Source organism: Centruroides sculpturatus, unplaced genomic scaffold (genome assembly GCF_000671375.1).
Source record: "Centruroides sculpturatus isolate CEXI.00-Female unplaced genomic scaffold, Cexi_2.0 scaffold756, whole genome shotgun sequence".
NCBI classification, from domain to species: Eukaryota; Metazoa; Arthropoda; class Arachnida; order Scorpiones; family Buthidae; genus Centruroides; species Centruroides sculpturatus.
Window position 1 is genome coordinate 143,047 of NW_019384915.1, and position 15,762 is coordinate 158,808.

General features: G+C 33.2%; 1 protein-coding gene across 6 annotated transcripts in view; it reads right to left on the reverse strand.

Moving 5' to 3' along the window:
- Positions 1-12,002, reverse strand: part of LOC111631722 (protein pygopus-like) — a 24,403-nt gene extending 12,401 nt beyond the window's left edge. Inside the window, exons 1-3 of one of the 6 annotated variants that reach the window (XM_023376023.1) lie at positions 11,792-12,002; positions 4,547-4,612; positions 1,280-1,380 (exon numbers count right to left, since the gene is read on the reverse strand). In XM_023376023.1, coding sequence (XP_023231791.1) covers positions 1,280-1,380; positions 4,547-4,612; positions 11,792-11,828 — 204 coding nt within the window. In that variant the 5' untranslated portion in view covers positions 11,829-12,002. The remainder of the gene's footprint in view (positions 1-1,279; positions 1,381-4,546; positions 4,613-11,791) is intronic. The other 5 variants (XM_023376024.1, XM_023376025.1, XM_023376026.1 and 2 more) reach the window with 5 other exon arrangements.
- Between the last annotated feature and the right edge of the window lie 3,760 nt (positions 12,003-15,762).

Below are 15,762 nucleotides of genomic sequence, written 5' to 3' on the forward strand. Positions count from 1 at the left end.
GGGCGATCGTCCCCTCAGTGCGACCGTCCCTCCGCGCGATCCTCAGGAAGGTCTGAATCCAGTGTCTCCCGTCCGATCCTGTCCGGTAGAAGACATAAACCTGTGACAGATAGCCAGCTTCCATCGTCCAGAAGGATCGTCGCATACCGTCCTCCGACAGAAGGTATAACTGACCGCCAATTTAACTCTCTTTGTAAACTCTCACGCGGCATAGTGAATAGTTACAGCTCCCTTATAGATAAGTTTATGTTATCCGCATCTAAGCTCTAATCAGTAATTTGTATAGTCTGTACTTTAGCTATAGAATAAACATTTATTTTATTATTTGTTAAACCTGTCTCCTGTTTATCCGAGGAAACCTGTCGACTTACTTACGCACTCCCCACTCGATTAGCCCTCCTAGCCATCCTACGACTCCGAGATCGGGCTTTACCAGCCTGTGCAGATTAAGTGGTCAGTACGAGATTGACCCCTGACCCACTGCGTATCTCACATTATAATAAATTTTTAAAATTCAATTATATTTAGTTTTTATTATGGCTAATGTTAATTTGAGAAAAATTAAACTAAGCCACACAATATGTGGCTAAATTGCTTTCTCGGACAGCCATAAACATCTGTGTTTGAAGCAAGATTCAAATACACAAGCTGGCAAAATATGAATAACAATTTAACAAATTCTGCCACCAGATCATTTAGTATAATCAAATGGTAACGAGTTGGATGGGCTGCAATAATAATAATAGTTGCCGAATTATCGGGCTATAATTATTTTCTGGTTTTAAAGTATTGGGTTAGTGGAGTTTTCACAAAATAACATCTAATGTATGTAAGTAAACGTCACAAATAGTCCAGTTTAATGAAATTAAAACACAAGCAGAAACACACATGCTATTTCTTTAAAACAGATTAACATACTGTAATTTATTATGACATCATCAAATAAAAATCCTCTGAATAAGAGGTAAAAACAACATTACTCCTATCACAAGACTTCTTATCCAAATTCTCATTTAGGGGAATAAATCATACTTAACAAGAGCACCATTAATTAAAGCACGGAGCATCTTTTTGTTTACTTCTGTAAAGATACTTATTTTTTAATGGATAAGAATTTTTTCTTTAAAATTTTTGATTCATTCCCTTAAGATTAACAATTTATTAAAAGAAAGATGGATAAGATTTTGTAAGTGACAATGAGTTATCATCAACTTTGAATTTATTTTATAATTAAAGTAATAAATACAATAATAATAATAATAATTTAAATTTTACATACCTGAGCAGCTGTGGTGGCAGCAGACGTACGTCTCTTCTTTCCTGAAGGACTTTCAGGTTGATTAGCTGTTTTTAACTCACCACTTCCACTGTCAGTTTCTCCTGTTAAATAAATAGTTAATACAATCAATATCAAATAACATCTCAAGATTTTCTTGATCTATTTTGATAATTTTACCCTCTAATATTTCAAAGTTACATCAAGTGTATACCTACCTTATCATTTACAGCTAATCAAAACATTCAATAATTAAAAAATATGCATACATTAGACCAGTGGATGCTACTCATCCCAGGGGGAGTGAAAAGAAACAAACGTGAAACAGGAGGCAGGACCAAACGATGATCATAGGTGAGGGTTTGGGTCACTGACAAGGTTTCTGTTTCCTCTGTTAACTCCCTTAGACTCAATGCGTTGTGTTTTTATAAGTCAAAGTAATTTTGAGATCACATTTCAGTAACTTGAAATTTAAGGTCAAAGATTTTATTTCATATTAATTTTGATTTTTTTTTTTTTTATTTCAAGGGAATGGATGGTATCAACGAGTTGAAGATTGGTATAATTTAGAATTACAACCTCTGACTGCATGACATAAAATTCAAAGAACCTTACACGAGCCTTACAGGAAAGTGTTCCTGGTGTATTTGGCCGAATCTTTGATATTTTACAATTCTAACAGTTCAGATTAAGTCTCCATAGTACAAAGTCGTTTGAGTTATCGAGTATCCGGATGAAAAACTGTGCAATTCATCACACATGTCGTGAAGCTTCAATCTTTTTTTATTTCAAAATATAAAATGCCACGTCCCACAGAGTTCCTTTCAATTGTTATCAAACTTCGGCAGAGCGAGTGAGTGTCTTGTGGGAAGGGCACTCGTGCCACACACAATGCTATATAGTGCAATATGAACCCATACGATATGAGAATCAAACTTGCATATCCTACTTAATTAATGATTTCTTCACAAGGAAATATAGTTAATGTGCAAAACATCATTACTGTTGGAAACATATTTTATATTTCTAACATTTGAATATAATAAATTACCGAGAGTGATCCTAGAATTCATATCAATGTTGAAGAAATAGACAAATATATAGTTCCACTGCACCCAAATATCATAACAATATATGAACGGAGATAGAAATATATTTTTAAACTTTGTTGAGATTAGATAAGATTGCATTAAAAGATAATGTTCACAAAATTCAACATTAGAATAATTCTATTATTAAAAAAAATGGACTAATAAACCGAACACTCTATTATCTGTTTTGCAGATTATCCATGCATCATCAAAATATTTTGTCTATGGACAGCATAACAAATGGGAAGTTGTATGCACATATCCAGTGTACAAGCGGTAGGCTTTCAAGCTCGGCTGGCTTTCTAAGAAACTGTCTAAAACATCCACGGGAGTCGACCTCAATTTCAAAACAAAACATTAGAAATTTACTGATTAGGATATTTTTTTCAAGTCTGCTGTTTATAGCATATCGACTAAATTTACATTTCAGCTTATGAAACTTGGGACTCTCACTTGCTTCACATTATAACATAGTTGAGCTGCATATATATCAATACAATAGTTCACAGGGCTATTTTGTATTATCTGTTTTCCAGGATGTAATATTTTAAAAAAATTATAAAACTTCATATACACTCACTGGCCAATGAATTAGAAACCCCCATGAATATTAAGTAAATGTAATTTTGCAGCTTATATGCAAAACACTTGAGTCATGTGAGTTACGTGTTCATCTCCTATTTAAGAATGCTGTTGGGTCGGTATGGCCATTAACTTTATGAAAATGGGAAAAACAAAGGACTTGACAGAGTTTCAAAAAGGGCCGATTGTAGGTGCCTGTCTTGCTTGAGCCATGATATCGAGAACTATAGAGCTGACAGGATATCTCACCTTTGGAAAAACCAGTGTGTTCAATTGGTGGAAAAATAACCCGTAGCTGATGTCTAAAACAAGTAACTGTGGCTCTGAAACAGTTAATCGGGAATGCGACTAACTTAAATCTGAAAAGGCTAATGTGGAAAAAAGGACTTCCTCTGTGAAGCAATTGACAGAAGAATTTAATGACTCCTGTCCCCAACTCATATCTACCCAAACTATGTGCAGGGAACCGAAAAGAATCGGTATGAACAGTTGCAGGCCTATATGAAAACTACTGATTTCTACAAAGAACTGGAAAGTTCGTCTACAGTGGTGCCAAGAGCACCGTGATTGGACTGGAAAAAAGTAGTGTGATTAGACCAGTGTTTCTCAACCTCTAATAAATAGTCGCCCCCTTCAATAAAACCGTTACATAGTATCACCCCTTCACTACAAAATTCTGATGCCAAGGGCCAAGGCTAATGCCAAATTCGTACTGCATCGAATAGACTAGTGACTAGTATAATGTTGTTTGTTTAATTATTGTACGATATAACGAACAAAATATCTAATTATTATTAATATAATGTTTTACTATATCACCCAGAAAATTGTTTTTTGCCCCAAAATATAAATTGTTACTAATCGCTCCCTCAACATGGAAAAACGCCCACATGGGGGCAATATCACCCCCACTGAAACACTGGATTAGACAAATCACGGTACACCTTATTCTGTACTGATGGTAGACAGAGGGTTTGAAGGGAGCTTCATGAAGTAATGGACCCTGCTTGCCTCATTAACACGACTCAAGGTTCTGGTGGAGGTGTTATGATATGGGGCATGTTCAGTTGAGACGGAACTGGTCCACTGATATTCCTGGAAGGTTGGGTGACTTCCAACGAGTACCTGAACATTGCAGGATGAACTTGATCGGCAACAATGTTGCATTTTTCCCCCCCTGGATGTGATAGCTCTTCCATTGATGACAACACTACTGTCCATCGTGCAAGAATTGTTCAGCGAGCATGAATATGACTTTTGCCACCCACCCTGGCCACCACAGAGCCCAGTTCTTAACTCTGTCGAGAACATATGGGACGTATTAGAATGACATATCCCAGCAAAATCCACTTCCGTCAAATCTATGCGAACTAAAGGAAAGTCTAGTGAATGTCTGGTGGACTTAGCACTTCAGCACCTTGTAGGATCCATATCAAATCAAGTAACTGATGTAATTTGCACTAACGGTGGTCCAATAAAATATTAAACTGCTGTTTCCAATTCATTGGCCAGTAAGTGTATGTATTTAATCAAATTAATAAATAAATAGTTAAATATTAACAAAATAAAAGTATCTAGATTAGAGTAAAATAGTTACCTCTAGAGTGCATATAAGCATTTACATTCAAGAATAGGAATTTATTAGACGACTGGCAAGTCTTTCCTGGAAAATAGTTATTGTTTGATTTACTTTTAAGATTTCTGTTGAATCCCATTTAATTACAAACATTTTTTAGAGCTAATCTGGCTAACAATAAATGAAAAATGTTTTCTTAAATGTAAATTGTGCTATACAAATATACTTGTTTGTAAACAAGCACAATCCTTATGTGTACTTTATAAATTTGGTTACTAACATGGATGGCATTAGGGTGGGTGAGAATAAATAAATTATTTCAGGTTGGGCATCAGCCCATCCTGAAATAATTTAAAGTCTGTCTATACTGACCATTATTAGGGATTTCTTTACATATGAAGTGATGTTTGCCAAGTAATTACATGTTCTGTTTATGTGTTTTACTTAAAAATTGATTACTAAATTTTAAAAATGAGTTTGTTTGATGATATGAGGTGCAGATAACACCCACCCCACCTCTACCCCCCAAAATGAAAATCTTAGCATCAATACTGGTTACCATCATCATATAGGCCTCTAGAATGTGTATATGAGATTTTCATATAAAAATTAATATGTGCTTGCGAGACACTCTTCACAATGAGATTTAAATAATAAAAAAATTAATTCAAAATATTTGCGATGTTATGATCATAATAATTAAAGTATCCTTATTCAATGCTGTATAGGTAAGTCAGTGATGAGCAAACTTTTCTAGACGCAGGCATAACATCCATTGGGCCGTATGCATTTTTCTTATGAGTTGCAGGCTTTTAAGCACACTGAGTATATTTGATAAGCTCTATTACACTAGCTATAAAAATAATATCCAGCTAAAAAATGAGAATAAATTATATAAGTTTAGTTTTAAGCCGATATTCATGACAAAGAATATTCGATCAGGTTATGTAGAGGCACTAGACAGACAAGAAAATAAAATTGACAAAACCTCAGAGGCTGCAAATCGGAACTTTGAGAGCTGTGGGTTGCTCACTAGACAGATATTCAACAGCAGTTCGAATCAACCAAATTTGATGCAATGACACTACAGAAATATGTTATGAACATCCTGAAAAGACAAAACTTACCACCGATACTTGGAGCTACAAGCAACTAATATTTTATTTATACAAGATGCTCAAGATATAGAGACTTTAGCTATGCAGGGAATACTGCTCAATGTGAGTCCCATTCTGAAGGTATAAAACCTGAAAGCAATCATTATTGATCCTCTGGTACAAAAAAATTATTTTTTTAATGCAATTGTCCTGAAATGTCACCATAACATGTATTTGGACTGTTAAACATCTCTCTAGACGACACTGAATAGAGGGACTTTAATTATAATCACCTGCTTTATTTGGTAAAATTAAGGTGCAAAATTATTTACAAATACAAATTAACGATGCCAAATCTGGCATATTTTTGTTGGCTTAGTAATAAACAGATTAGATCATGTCAATATCTCGTACATTTGAGTTAGATGAATATAAAATGATTGAGTGATATTTTCCATAACGTCGAAACCACCTCCGCTATCTTATCCGACTACACTTTCAAAGCATAAAAGCCAGCATGTTTCAAAATTCTAGATCAATGGTTCCCAATTAGTGATACGCGTACCCCTTCATGCAATTTTGGGGTACGCGCAGCAATCTAAAATTGGTCAATTTAAAATTTAAATGCATGAGATGAAGCAATCAAAAAAAAAAAAAAAAAAAAATGGGTGAACCATCAAAAATTCGGCAATTTACAACATGATGTCGAATGCACAAATTCGTTTATTTATAACTAAAAATATTCTCGAAATTTCATCAAAAAAATGCATTTGTGACAATATCTAAATGAAATTCTTGTGCAAGAAACAAAAATTGTACAATTATCATTATCATCATGTCAACAAAGCAGCAATAAAATATTTACTACAGTTTTGCACAACATATCTCTGCAAGAACGGATTTTCGGCCATGACAAACATGAAAACTAATCATCATCATCATCGACTTCAACTCGAAGATGACTCGAGACTGAAGCTGACCAAAAAGCAACCAGATTTTACAAAGTTGCGCAAAGAAAATCGTACACATTTGTCACATTAAAATTAAATAACCTTATGTTATTTTCATTATTATTAGAATTGTATTTTAAAGGTAATAAATGTAAAAAAAAANCAAAGTTGTGCAAAGAAAATCGTACACATTTGTCACATTAAAATTAAATAACCTTATGTTATTTTCATTATTATTAGAATTGTATTTTAAAGGTAATAAATGTAAAAAAAACTTATTCTATTTATCACTAGCTGTCTACCCATGGCTTCGCCCGCACTATATCGAATTTTCTCGTGGGAGTAATATATTTTCTCGCAGTAAAATGTAGCCCATGTCCATCTCCAACATGTAAGCTATCTCCTGTGCCAAATTTTATTAAAACCTGTTCAGTGGTTTAGACGTGAAAAGGTGACAGACAGACAGAATTACTTTCGAATTTATAATATTAGCATGGATTAATATGAATTTCTGATATAAGGGGTATGCGAGTTTAAGCTCTTTCTTGAAGTGGTACGCAGGAAAAACTAATTGGGAACCACTGTTCTAGATCATCAGAAAGCAGCTAAAGTATAAGTAGTGCATCTAATTTATGTATGTTAATTAACCAAATTAAATATAATTAAACTTTAAGATTTGAATTACTGTTAGTGAATTATATAGCTTATTTGTCATCATATCTATACTTTAACTACTTAAAATGATTTCTTTTTAAATAATTCAGCAATATCGTAAGAGAAACTAGATGTGTTTATAGAAATTAATGGCAAGAACACAAAAATTCCAGCAAGTAATTTGCTGAATTTTTGGCATTCTTGTTAATTCAGCAATATTTTTTATTTAATGAAAGTTTAACTTCTCGTAAAATTATAATCTACCTGATGTCATTAGTACTGGTTACTTAGGCTATACAAGTTAAACTGGTTTGAGAAACGTAAAAATTTTTTTTTATTTTATACATTAAACATCGAATAAAGAAGAATTTGTGTTCTGGAAACTAGAATTCCAGCAATAAAAGTAGTTTTTGAACTATGTTTAAAATATGTACGAAAAATTTATTTAAATAGGGTTTCAAAAATTATAGAAAAGGTTACCCGTACACAACTTTGCATGGCTCGCATTTGTGGAAAATAAAATCCATACAGTCTATTGGTTTGAGAATTGAATCAGGTATTCAACATTTAAAAAATATTCCTATCAGAGAGATTGTGTCCAGGGAGTAGTAATATTTCAATACTCGGGTGTTCGTTTAGCAATTCACAAAAAAGAAAAAAGAGAGGAAAGAAAAGAATCAAATACAGTAGAGCATCGCAATCAACTGAAATGTCAACTAACCGAAAGCTTTCCAGTCGGCAAATTTAAATTTCCACTAGTGCTGTGGCGCTGCAATCTTTGACTGTCTTGGGCTACTCTAATATTATTTTTGTTGGTGTGCGTGTTTTAGCTGGCAGCACTGGTGCAACCATGAGAGGGTACTTAAGGACGTGCCAGGATTTGAACGAATTTCAACATGGAATAGGTTATAATATTTTTTCACACATAATCGGTTATCCGAACAACCCCATTCCCCAATTGATTCGGATAATCGATGCTCTACTGTACATTAAATTCTCCCACCACATCCACTGAAGAAATCATCTCCAAAAATTAATTAATGTGAAGATAATAAATTAAACTAAACTGGTAATTAGAAGTTTTTTAAAGAAAACCATTATTATTGAGTTACTGGAAATGAGAATCTACACTCGAGAACCTTTATAACACAGTAACAGCAAAATTTTAATGATTACTAACATTTTTGACCGCAACCTCCCTATACCCTTCGATAAAAATACAACCATGCTTCTGTGCGCTTAGGGATATGTTACTAAGTGCCTCCAGGGCAAATGTGCAATATAAGCATGTGTTAGAGCTAGTGCATATGTTGTGTTATACATCATTCTTCTGCTTCGATAACAATACATACAAAAACGGGGCATACCTATGGGCAGCCCCCTCTCAGGATTTATGCAAGTTGGTAGTTCGGCAATTGGAACAAAAAGTCGCACCTCTATTCCTATCAAACATTCTGGTTTACAGGAGGTATGTTGATGACATATTTATTCTATGAAAGACTGAGCCCATTTTGTAAGCTACATGAATAACAACCCATGTGGCCTTACCATCAAGCTAGATCAGAAAAATGGCACAAGTGCTCATTTCCTTGATATCAATATTCATCTCAATGTGAGCCAAATGGTAACTAGAATCTACTACAAACTGTGCTATGTACCATTATTTATTCCAGCAAACTTGGCAGACCAGTTTTCTTATAAAATCACTCTTTTGTGCACTAACAAGACGGGCACACATGTACCAGAACAGCTGGGAAGAAATGGTAGCAGAGTGGAAGCACATTGAACACACAGCAGTAAAACACATATATGTTAGAGGCCTGATATGTAACTTAGCACATGCATACTCCATCCAGCAAGCTGCATGCAACATATCCAACTCACAAGTAACACCCAACGGAATACAGGATCACAACATTAACCAATCACGCATGGTAGTAGAATATAACCAGCATCTAAGTTCCATATATAAAGAAATTGCTGTCTGTATGGGCACAAAGATTGCCTGTAGAAGATCCAACATGGTGTATGGGCTACTGCGCAATGACAAAGATACGGCCAATGAAAGTCATGCCCTGGGTATCTACACCATTTCCCCTCGGAGACCACAGATTCCAAAGTTATTTAATATACATCGGGTCCATGAAGCACTCATTATGCAAGAGTACAGGAGCACAGGTATGACATCGCCAAGAAGAGATATACCACCGCCCTGTCTACCTACACCACAGACCCCAACATACAAGCAGACCTCCACGAAGCAAAGTTGGTTAGATGGTCACATCAGATTGAACACCTGCAAAATCTGGAGATATTGGAAATCTACAAAACCGGCATAGCTAGCAACTGCATTAATTCAAAGGATGCCAATAAGATTTTCTATGCATGGAGATACTGTTACGAAAGGAATGGGCAACATTAGCATTTAGCAACCTCTTTATATATCATTAGTTATACTTATTATTTATTGTCTATGGGTGGAAATATTTCTATCACTATGGTAACGTATAGAGTTAAAGGTTGTCTGTGTGTGTAAGTTGTTCCATGTTCAAATCTTACTGGTTGAACCTGATGAAGACCGAGGTTGGGGTTGAAAATGTTAGTAACAGCAAAATTTTAACAATTACTGTGTTATAAAGGTTCTCGAGTGTAGATTATTAATGTTTTTCCATTATGAATCTCTTGTTTTGCATGTCAAAGAAATTACATTTGATTTTTAATCTGATATTTACTTTTAATCAGTAAAAACTGTTAGGTTTCAAGACTTTTTGTCTTGATAAAAATGGTTCCACGAAAAAAATAAGTTGGGAACCACAGTACTATGGTATCATCTCACTATAATGATACAGGAATCCTCATTAATTCGAACTTGGATAGTTCAAAATCCCATTAGTTCATAACTGTACTTTTGTTCCAACCGAAGATATAGAGATTTACACATTGAGGAATTTGATTAATTCGAAATACAGCTACTTCATAATTCGAAGTGAAAATTCCGTCTGAACTGTGATATGCGCATGTTAACTCAAAGTGCCTAAAAGAGAATAGACCAAGAACAGCTCTAATCTGGTCATACGGCTTTGTTTTTATAGTAGCACATTTTCAGGTGTCACCTTGTATATGGACTATCCTCCTTTTTTTCTCATATTTGATAAAATACGGCTGGGTTTTGGGATTGCAAGATTGGGCTACCAATAGGAGACAGATATTTGTATGGCTCTAGGCTACTACATTTTGAGCCACTTTAAAAATAATTTGGGCTACATTGAGGAAATCCACTTTACTTTTTATAAGACCTATCTGGAGACCCGTGAGGTTCTCACCGGACGTATTGTTTACCAGCAGTTTATCATCATTATTATTTAATGAAAATAGCATTCTGTATAAGTAGGTAGCCGTATTCCATTTGCTCAATAAATTATACCAGTTACACGATATCATTTGGCATATTGTACAGAAATATGCAAATCTTTCAGTCTCGAATATTTCATCGCCCGAATTTCAAACTAACGAGGATTTTCCGCATTTAGATTTCGACACATTTTAAATCTTCGTAACTTTTTTACAATTAGTTCAGGTTGGAGGGTTATTCCCTATCCCTTACGACATCTGTCAATTTTGTTGCTATTAGATCTTTCATAACAAAGGAAATAGGTGCCTATTATATATAGTGCGACCACATCGTTCGTCACCAAACCCGAAACGGATTTTAAGAGCGAAAAACAGATCTAAAAATAGCTAAACTTAATTATTTTTTAAAAGTCATTTATATATCAACCTACGAATTGGTTATTTTGTATTAGAAGACGTAAATAGAACAGTCTTTCGAGGATTAAAAACAGGAGAAATCCGGGATTGTCCCAGAACAAACTAGGACTTACAGTACGCATCTCAGTGTTTTAATGTTTTGCCTTAATTAACACATAACTGAATTTATAATACCTATACGCACAGGAGCCACCGAAATATGCCATATAAGACATATTTACGTATCTAAATAAGAAAAGATAATTTCTTCTATGCTAATATCTTCAGAAATTACAAAATTATTACATTTGATGTCTGGTTATTAAAAATAAAAGTGTAATTTCGTATTAAACCAAAAATAATACTGAAAAACAAAGAAAAATGACTTGGAATAAAAAGTAAACTTGGAACATCTTTCAAAACTAGACATTGACACACTTCTGCTTTTTATAATTTTATGTCAAGTACGACCAAACAACTATTTATATACGATACTCCATTTATTTGTTTGGATAAATCTTAAATCACTCCATTAATCATTGCCGAAAGGATGGCAATTTTCCATAACCTTTTATACCAATCAACGTCATATATTGGGTTATTTTATATCTGAAACGACGTCCTCGGAGCATTTATTCACTTTCAAATCACAGAATAATTAGAAATTTTCCGTTCGTTTTGTGAAACTGACATATTTCGTTAATAACAGCAAAACCACGTGGAGAGACTAGAGTTAACACTACCTTTAACAATACGAATACTTTTAAACGCAATTGCGGTAATTATAATCGAAATTGCATTGAAATTTAATGCTTTACCTTTAAATTTCGTGGGTGGCCTCCTCTCTCTCGGCATTGATAACGTTATAAGAAAATACACGCCATTACAACTTCAAAAACGATAAACAAAGATGGATCGTTAAACGCCATCTACCGCTCGAAATTTGCGTAATTTTTTTTTGTAAATTTACTTTTAAAACTTTTTAATTAATATTTTCTAATAATTTTTTTTAATTTAAATTTATTTATTTATTATTATTATTATTGTTAAATTGAAAAATATCGTAATGGTAAATTAATATTTTGTCCACAAGGTGGCACTTCGTCACTGGGTTGGGACGTAATGAAAAACTACCCCGCTATAGTTAGTTCCTTCAATAAATTNCAATAATATGCAGCTGTTCCAAACTAGTTTTAAGTATTCTTAAAATAATCATAAGATAGATATCAGTCAACTGACTTTTGGACCACCCTGTACATTATCAATGCATAATGTTAATAGAAGCACTCTCTTATTGAATGAATGATTTATTAAGATTACATCATTAAGCTCATTTCTTTACTACTAGATTTTATGCAATTTATATTGTACGAATTCGATCCGTTACAATTTTAAAACAACAAATACTGTATTTCTGGATTAATGCCGTTTAAAATTATTATTTTAAAAAGATTTTGATCGTTCGATCACTTCCCAATTGTTTAGCATTGCAATTTTTAAAACTACTTTCATTAAAGATTCTTCTTCTCACGAGAAGTAGATCAGGAAAAGTTAAGTAAAAAAAACAATAATAATAATAATTAATAGTACAGTGTGTTTCTTGGTCAAGCTGTACAAATGTACAGTAGCAGGGAAACGGATTGTTTTCATTGAATCTTTGACATGGTCACTGGGCATTACTAAAAAAATAGGCTTTTGGATTTGGAAACTTACAGTGCCCCGAGTACTGAGCATCACCTGGTCAAGATACCTGAAATGATCTGCACACTATTTTATTTCATAATGTAATAGAAAACATTACACAATAATACGCAGTTAGTGGTTTAGTTTTTCTATACTGTATTCTACAGTATTGATGAAATAAACGAAAGAACGAAAATGTAATAATCACTTTCATTATAGAGATACTTTGATTTAGTTACAGCTTAATAAAATTTACAAACTATGGGTTTAAACATCACATAAAATTTTACTACTCATGAATTGCATACTGCTCGCCATCATGTACATGTAAACAATACAGGTTTTACTTGAATTATAACCACATCTACTATAAATATGAATATTTAAATATTTTATTAATAACGAACATCAAGTGAGTACGTGCAAAGGAAACAATGACCGCCCTTGAATGTTAACCACGCAGGAAATATGCAGTTTAAAATAGTAGCCGCAGCTATTTGAATAAAACTGGTATATGATAAATTTTTCCTCCCCATTTTCAGTGAATCATCAAGATGAGTTCAAATTAGTAAAGGAACAGGAGCTTCTAACTATAATATTAAACAATTACATGTATAAATTTCCAAGAAAAACAAAGATTTTAATCAAATTTAACAATTAAATCAATGTACAATTATTACTACAAATCTGAAACCTGAACATTAATCACAATATGTTAAAGTTTGCATGTGAATATTTGGGAAGATTAAAGATATATTTATATAATTATTTTTGAAAAATACTTAAATATATTGATACTTTCCAATCAAAGATTATAGGAACTAGATCTTAAACATAATCTATAGTATAACTAAGTTTACTTTGCATGCAGCTGTATCATGTTACAATAATTAGTATATTTTCAGATATAATGAATAGGTTCTTATAATGAAATCTAAATAGCTAAACTACAAAAAAAGACCCACCAAGATTTTTAACCGATCACCATACTTTCCTGCTATGTTGACAGAGCAGGAAAGTAAAAGATGAATAAATGAGTCTAAATGAAAACACAAAAAAAGGTTTAAACATAAAAAATAAAAACTTCTACAGTCCGTTCCACCTGCAAAAAACTACAAGACAAAAAGATAACGAAAATGCCCATCGGGTTACCTTGCGCCGACCTCAAACCAAACACTCGATAACCATTCAGATTTCCAGCTTAATAAACCTTTTTTTACTGCTATACAAGGTCATTGAGTGATCTACTGAAGCAATTACTTTATGAATTATAATTAGAATGATATCTACAAAAGTTATCTTTGCATGTTATTATACAAACATCCTATATAGAATGATTATAACTCTTATTAGATTAAAAAGCTCAATTTATTTTGTTAAGTTTAAGAAAGGTCGAATTATTATTGTCCGCGTCTTCCGCAATGCTAAACTCTTTACATGTAGGAGAAGGAATTTGTTGTTGCATTGCCGGAAGTAAATTCTCACTTAATTGAGAAAGAGAAACAGTCAAGTTTTCACTATTAACAAATATTTCTCTCGTACACTCCGGANGAGTTTAAGCTCTTTCTTGAAGTGGTACGCAGGAAAAACTAATTGGGAACCACTGTTCTAGATCATCAGAAAGCAGCTAAAGTATAAGTAGTGCATCTAATTTATGTATGTTAATTAACCAAATTAAATATAATTAAACTTTAAGATTTGAATTACTGTTAGTGAATTATATAGCTTATTTGTCATCATATCTATACTTTAACTACTTAAAATGATTTCTTTTTAAATAATTCAGCAATATCGTAAGAGAAACTAGATGTGTTTATAGAAATTAATGGCAAGAACACAAAAATTCCAGCAAGTAATTTGCTGAATTTTTGGCATTCTTGTTAATTCAGCAATATTTTTTATTTAATGAAAGTTTAACTTCTCGTAAAATTATAATCTACCTGATGTCATTAGTACTGGTTACTTAGGCTATACAAGTTAAACTGGTTTGAGAAACGTAAAATTTTTTTTTTTATTTTATACATTAAACATCGAATAAAGAAGAATTTGTGTTCTGGAAACTAGAATTCCAGCAATAAAAGTAGTTTTTGAACTATGTTTAAAATATGTACGAAAAATTTATTTAAATAGGGTTTCAAAAATTATAGAAAAGGTTACCCGTACACAACTTTGCATGGCTCGCATTTGTGGAAAATAAAATCCATACAGTCTATTGATTTGAGAATTGAATCAGGTATTCAACATTTAAAAAATATTCCTATCAGAGAGATTGTGTCCAGGGAGTAGTAATATTTCAATACTCGGGTGTTCGTTTAGCAATTCACAAAAAAGAAAAAAGAGAGGAAAGAAAAGAATCAAATACAGTAGAGCATCGCAATCAACTGAAATGTCAACTAACCGAAAGCTTTCCAGTCGGCAAATTTAAATTTCCACTAGTGCTGTGGCGCTGCAATCTTTGACTGTCTTGGGCTACTCTAATATTATTTTTGTTGGTGTGCGTGTTTTAGCTGGCAGCACTGGTGCAACCATGAGAGGGTACTTAAGGACGTGCCAGGATTTGAACGAATTTCAACATGGAATAGGTTATAATATTTTTTCACACATAATCGGTTATCCGAACAACCCCATTCCCCAATTGATTCGGATAATCGATGCTCTACTGTACATTAAATTCTCCCACCACATCCACTGAAGAAATCATCTCCAAAAATTAATTAATGTGAAGATAATAAATTAAACTAAACTGGTAATTAGAAGTTTTTTAAAGAAAACCATTATTATTGAGTTACTGGAAATGAGAATCTACACTCGAGAACCTTTATAACACAGTAACAGCAAAATTTTAATGATTACTAACATTTTTGACCGCAACCTCCCTATACCCTTCGATAAAAATACAACCATGCTTCTGTGCGCTTAGGGATATGTTACTAAGTGCCTCCAGGGCAAATGTGCAATATAAGCATGTGTTAGAGCTAGTGCATATGTTGTGTTATACATCATTCTTCTGCTTCGATAACAATACATACAAAAACGGGGCATACCTATGGGCAGCCCCCTCTCAGGATTTATGCAAGTTGGTAGTTCGGCAATTGGAACAAAAAGT